Source organism: Octopus bimaculoides, chromosome 14, assembly GCF_001194135.2.
Source record: "Octopus bimaculoides isolate UCB-OBI-ISO-001 chromosome 14, ASM119413v2, whole genome shotgun sequence".
Taxonomy (NCBI): Eukaryota; Metazoa; Mollusca; class Cephalopoda; order Octopoda; family Octopodidae; genus Octopus; species Octopus bimaculoides.
The window spans coordinates 15,169,425-15,176,640 of record NC_068994.1 but is presented as its reverse complement, the minus strand read 5'-3'; the positions used below and the strand labels follow the sequence as shown (position 1 = coordinate 15,176,640).

At 32.1% G+C, this 7,216-nt stretch overlaps 1 protein-coding gene across 6 annotated transcripts in view; it reads right to left on the bottom strand.

Moving 5' to 3' along the window:
• LOC106876365 (receptor expression-enhancing protein 1) overlaps nucleotides 1-7,216 on the bottom strand; it is a 189,950-nt gene that overhangs the window by 117,767 nt on the left and 64,967 nt on the right. For all 6 annotated transcript variants that reach the window (XM_014924867.2, XM_014924871.2, XM_052972689.1 and 3 more), the window contains one exon: nucleotides 123-199. In XM_014924867.2, coding sequence (XP_014780353.1) covers nucleotides 123-199 — 77 coding nt within the window. The remainder of the gene's footprint in view (nucleotides 1-122; nucleotides 200-7,216) is intronic.

The window sequence follows — 7,216 nt, the reverse complement described above, 5'->3', positions numbered from 1 at the left end:
GGGGGGTCATTTACTTTACACTGTTCACTACAGATGTAAAACAGAAAAACACCAACAAAATAAACAAAGAAAAATGTAAGGTTACAATTGTTAAATATTTAGCAAATGTCAGCAGTACTTACCATGATAAAATGCAATCAGAGAAAGTCTCGAAACTGGTGAAGAGAGCGAAAACAATCCAATACATCATCCATTTTACCTGTAAAAAAATTGAATAAAAAAAAAAGCATTTAATATTCAAATGGTATACTGCTTATAAATGTGCATCACACACATGCACATACATACATAGACAATCATCATCATCATTTTAATGTCCACTTTTCCATGGTTGCATGTGTCAGATGGAGTTCACTGAGGTAGATTTTCTACAGCAGGATGTCCTTCGTGTCTCCACCCCTCACCTCTTTCCAAGCAAGGTAATATTTCCTCACAGCCAGGCATGTTTTCCACAGTATATTGGAAATGAATGACACTGCCTGTATGATTGACAACCATTTTACAAGTATCACATGATGTCAAGACAAGAGACACAAACATTCACATACCTACATACACACACACACCTACACATACCCACCCCCACCATATACATAAAGTGAACAGCGTAGAAGATGAAGGTATAAGTTTCACTAGCCTTTCAGACACGCACAACCAAAACACAGATGAAAAATAGCTAAGAAATGAAACTTTTTCTGTTAACATTAAGTGGAACAGTTTGGGTACAATATTGGAACAAGTCCTACAACTAATCATTTAGTTGTGACACAGAAGTGGCACTTATTCTTCTGCCAGACAAATGAAAATGGAGTAACATGTCTTTATCTCAGAACACACACCACACACAGTCGAAATAAAACTTCAATTCGTGCAACTAATAAAATGAGCAGAAGGAAAATATACGCAATAAGAAATTTGAAATAATAATTATTTCAAACTTTGACACACACATACCCCACCCCACACAGATACACCTACACACGCACATATGCACGCACACATACACCTACACACATGCGCACACATACACCTACCTACACACGCACACACCTACACACACATTTAAGGTGTATTCCATTAGAAATATAGAGTACAAAATAGAGCTCGTTCACCCTTAGGTTTTGTAACTAATGGGGACAGCAATTGAATATCACCTGAAAAGATACAACTGGATCCCATTATACAGGTAAATCGTTGCATAATCAAATTCCTGTTGTTGAATTGAAAGAGTAGCAGACAATTTTTGTGAAGAGACATGAAGGTACCGAAAATATTATTCGTGCTAGTTATATCATTTGTGAGAAAATTGCAAAACATTTGAAAAATTATTCCGATGGTGAATTTGTAAAAGAATACCTACAAGCAGTAGCTGAAAGTTTTTGTTCAGGTAAAAAAAAAAAAAGAAATTGATAATATTAGTTTGTCTTGTAGAACTGTAACAAGATGGATTGACAAACTTGCAACTAATGTAGAATTAGGCTTGAAAAGGCTTTCTTTGCATTTTAAATATTTTTCCTTAGCTATTGATGAGAGCACTGACGTGTCAAATATAGCCCAACTTGTGGTTTTTGTATGTGGAATTGATGAAGATTTAAATATCACCAAAAAAATGCTTGGTCTTCGGGGAATGAAAGACACCACCACTGGGGAGGATGTTTTTCAAGAATTGAAAATGTTAATGGCCAGATTTAATCTACATTTCAAAAACCTTCATGGTTTATCAACAGATGGTGCTCCTGCTATGGTTGGTAATAAAGCAGGCTTAGTTTCTAAAATCAGATCGAAATTGGCTTCTATGAATAGATACAAAAGATTTATCCTCTTTCAGTGCATAATTCACCAGGAGAATTTGTGTGCCAAGTTACTCAAATTTGAACATGTCATGTCCAAGGTTGTTTCGAGCATAAATTTTATAAAATCCCGAGCTTTGAACCACCACCAGTTTAAAGAATTTCTTTAGGATATTGAGGCAGAATATGGAGATTTGGTTTACTATTGTGAGGTGCAATGGTTGAGCAAAGGAAAAATGTTGAAATGATTTTATGATCCGAGGAGTGAAGTGATGATGGCTGAATATGTGGTCTTGCTTTTCTTGCTGACTTGTTTCATATCTTAATGACCTTAATTTGAAATTGCAAGGAGAAGGCCAATTCATTCATCAAGTCGTACAGTCATATCAAAACATTTCAAAACAAAATGCAACTGCAGGAATGACAGCTCAGAAATTGTAATACATTCCATTTCCCAACATTGGCAATTTATGGCAAAATCAATTGTACTTTTTATGCAGATGAGGTAAAATTGATCAATGAAAAATTCAATAATAGATTTCAAGATTTCAGATCACAAGAAACAAATCTATGTATATTTTCTTCACCTTTTGATATCAATATTAACCAGGCTCCCAAGGAATTACAGATGGAATTAATTGAACTCCAAGGGAATGAAGATCTAAAACAGGAAATGAGAGATCATTCACTAATAGAGTTTTATAAAAAACCTACCTACAGAAAATTTCCCCTTGATTGTGGATTTTGCTAGAAAGAAAATGTTACTCTTTGGGAGCACATATGTGAGTAGCTATTCTCAAAAATGAAATCTACCAAATCCAAAGCAAGATCAAGAATAACTGATAATCATCTTGAAAATTAACTTGAGAGTAGCCACCTCTAGCATGTCTTCGAACATTGAGATGTTGGTGAAGAAACATCAACCCCAAATATCCCATTAGAATAATGTTTCATGGCTATTTTCTCCCTATGAGAATGAATAAATAATTTTACTGATTCAGTTACATTTGTTTTATATTAATAAATTGTTTTGTTCTTACCCTTATTTTAATATCCTTTTTATATTATAAAGCAAATACTTGTATAAGCACTTGTGTACATATTTTATAAGTCTATAATTAAGGCGACTTTGGTGAGAAAACAATCTGGCCCACACATGGAAAAAGGTTGTCCATGCCTTGACTAAACAATCAGCCAGATTTAATCTACCTCTAACAGTAGCTGTTTCACACAAGCCAACAAGTCACTAATGCACAGATATTGAATGATGGTGTGTAGGACAGTTCCCCCCTGCATCTCAGATACGTTTGGCTGCTGTTGCTTCCATCCCTAGGGTTTAATGGATAAAATTGATGCAGCAAGAGAACAAAAAAAAAAAAAAAAAAAATAACTAAATAAAAAATAACTACAATAAATAAGGAATTTATGATTATGTAAGACAAACCAAAAGTACAAGACTGAATAAAATAGGGAACTAAAACAATTGCATATAGCTAGTGAGAAAGACATCTGGCATAGTAACTCAATACCCTTTTCTAATATGTTACCTGTAGCATTAGTGCCATTAATTGTAATATTTGAAATAGTAAAGTGGAGTGGGCTATAAACACAAAAACATCAACATGAATTGTTTTGCAGCTTTCCACTTGTCAAACAACTTGACAGGAGGATAACTTTATAAGTTTAATCTGTTCAACACTTTATTGCAATACCCATAACAATTACTTTATTCAAAGAGGAAAAGTACATAAAATACTAATTTATGAGTTATGATACATAAACATGCTTTTGTTTTATGAGAAATATTTGGCTAGCGAACAACCTTTCCTTTCTACACTACTATCAGTTTTACATCCATAAATGGAGATCCTGACTTTTCAAACAATAAAAGTACATTATCTGAAAGTCTTCAAACATGACTTTAACATAAACACAACAGATTTTAAAAGTGAAGAATATCAAAAATGTAACCGACAGAATTAGAATACACACTTCAATATAAAAATGAAAATGTAAGAGTATTTATTCGTTATTTTGTGATATTTATTTAGTTTTTTTTTGTTTTTTTTAAACTGACTCATTTATACCTCTAATACAAACTTAGTGATATAGAAGGGCTTACAGAGCACTGAAAATTTGCGATTTACAATTTCTACTGTTGAAAATTACAAGGAAAAGGAAAAGGCAAGTTCATACTGGAAATGAAGATTAGAAATAAGATAAGGAATAGTAGTTAGTCATACTGGAATCATACCAGCTGGTTGAGATAAACTAACCAAGATAAATGAAGTATGAAGTAGTGAAGAAACAAGTGATCCTTTGGGTAACAGCCACAGTAATAAAGAGTAGGAAGGGGGAAGAGAGAACAAAAAAAGGTTACTCAGCAAGAAGTCTAGAATAGGAGAGGCAATAAAATAAAGAAAATAAGGCAATGATTATGTGAAGAGAAAGAATATTTACAGCAAGTATGCTATTCACTTGATTCAAAAGAAATTTTCAGTCTCTCCATATTCAAAACAGGAAATCCTGATAGTTTTCTATTCCCTACTTTACAAATAGAATATTCTGTACTCCATTCTATAATAGAATATTTTATGCTCCAAAACAAACTTGGAATGTTTTCTCAATTCTCTTTAAATCATACAATTAAAATTGTAGTAGAAACTGTTCTCACAGAAATTCTTTATGCTATGATAGGTTATATGAGCAAGTTCTCGAAAACCAGTTGTCACTTAATGGCTGGATATTTGATCTTATACTAAAATGTTTGCACAAAATAGTAAATGTGTATTTTTATAATGACATAACCAAACCACTAAAAGGTTCAGATTTATCTTTCTCAAAAGACCTCTCTATTTCAACCACCATATTTCAGCAACAAATACTTTCGGTATGTGTTTGATAGCACAATCAATGCCTAACTTCTATTCACACACCGCTGTAGCTTTATATTTCCAAACAAGTTTCGTATGAAAGACTAAATTTTCATGGATTGAACACTGAAATAGTATTTTCTTTTTTCATTTCAAAACAAATTCAGGTTGGACAAAAAAAAAAAAAATTTAAATGCATTTAATATGTTGCTACAAATATAAATTGAATTTAGATTAGAAGAGTGTAGCTCATGGCCTTTTCAGTCAAAAGAAACATCTAAGTACACACTTGAATTATATCAAGTTTAAATGCCTTATGTAAAATACTAATAGAAAGTTTGAAAACTTGCCATAGATGGTAGCTTATTTAAGAATCTGCAATGTGATACCCAATCAAAGTGCCGAATTGATAATAAATGCAGTTTTAGTACTATATTTTAGCACTGTAACAAACTATAAATTATTGTTCAGATAATTTGACCAGCTTAAGTGAAAACTGGAGGTTTTCTGTTTCATAAAATAATTTATTTACAGCTAGTCTCATCACTACAAGGTGTAATTTTAATTAATTAAAATGCCTTGGCTTACCACATCAAGTGTACTAGCATCTAGTGTACACAAACAAGTTTGGACTTCTTTTGTGACTCATACAAGTAGTAAGACAAGTAACATGTCCTCTTGGCAATGAAAAAGCTTGAATGGCACTGTACAAATAATCACATCCATTCATGAAGGCAGTTCCTGTTTCCCATCTTCATATTTAGCCTTATAGCATTTAAACTGGCCATATCCACCTCAAGTATTCTACTTGTTTTATGTTCAAACTGGCTAGATTTGGCTTCTCACACCTACCCTACAATGTAATTTTAAAAATAAACAATCACATCATTGAAATCTTCAAGTTAGGAAATGAGCCACAATTAATTAAACACACTGTGAATAAATAAACATTATATTTTACAGAGTAATCTGAATGTTAAAGGGTTAGAGGTATAAATTTATACAATTCCCAAATTTCCCAAAGGTTTCTTGAACAGATGATATTTGGAAAGTTAAGATGCCAATCAGTACTCAAAGTTAACAGCTTTTCCCTTTTCTTCCTCTTTTTTTTTTTTTTTTTGATCCTTTCTTTTGCAGTCAAAATTAATTACAAGTTTTGATATTATCATCAACTACTTATTGCCATATTTCTAAGAAGGGAGATAAGTGCATAGTCTCAGGGGAGAATAGTAGAGAAAGAAAAAATATATATATCTAGTTTGCTGACCACTGTATTAAGCTGAATTAGTTTCTAACCTAGAACAAATATATGCATGGATAATGTTCTCCAAATGGTATTTAGGCAGAGAATAAATAAGGAAGTTTGGCAGAAATTACAACTCAGTAAAATAAATGACATACACATTTCAATGGCTTCCTATAAGGACAAGTGAGACAAAGTGAGATAGCTGGTTTCTCAATGGGCCACAACTGATCTGTGTGAGTATAGGATTCTTACAATGCAAATGCTATTTCAGCTTTGCCTTTGTGTATGTAGTATCTTCAGGCAACTTCACATAACAGTACTGACTGTATTTCTATCTAATCTGATATGTAAAGGGAGTTAAAAACTCAAGCATGAGAAGCTACAAATAGAAATGTTTTATGATACAAGTTTATTTTGGATACCAATTTCATCATATTAAGAATTTGGTGAGATTTGCCAACAGATAATTAGAGAAAAAAAATAACTAAATAAAAAAAAGATAATTACATAATCAATTAACCCCAATGCTATTTCATTTACTAATCTGTGCTTGTTATGTGATTATACTACTGAGATAATAACAACAGTTATAACGAAGGACAATTTTCAAGACACCTATTTATTTACATGACTGAATTTTATATTAAAAATATACCACAGAATCATAAATCATTGTATACATTGTGGTGTCCCAATTTAGGCTTCTGGTGATTATTTACAAAAGCAGTATCATTACTGTCATTTTCATTTTCTGACAGTTTATATAGTATGACATTGTTGATCAAAATATTAAATCCAGCAATACAATCAAAAAGACACTGCTTTTAACTCTTTAGCACTCAGATTACTTTGTCAAATGTAACGTTTGTTTATTCACTTAGTTTTGAATTAATCTCATAGCACTGAAATTTTGATGATGTCATTGGTTACTTTTAGAATGACAATGTAGGGTATGAAAGGGTGGATCTGGCCAGTTTGAACATAAAACAGGTTGAATATTTTGAACCAGGTATGACTTGTTTAAAAGCTAAAGGGTTCAACTATTGAAATGACTAAACATATAAAAAGAGATGAAGCAATAAATTGAAGGCACTATCACTATCCAAACCTGAACACTATCTTCTGGCAGCAGTGAAACATTGGGGGGGGGGGAACAACAACTAAACAATACATTTGTTAATGTGATTTTTAAAAAAAACAAAGATGTATTTTCAAACTTTATTTGATTTCAGAATTGGTGAAATTAAAAATTCTGGAACAATTTATTACAGAGATGCATTAAACTCCTCTCTTTCACTGAATGGGAT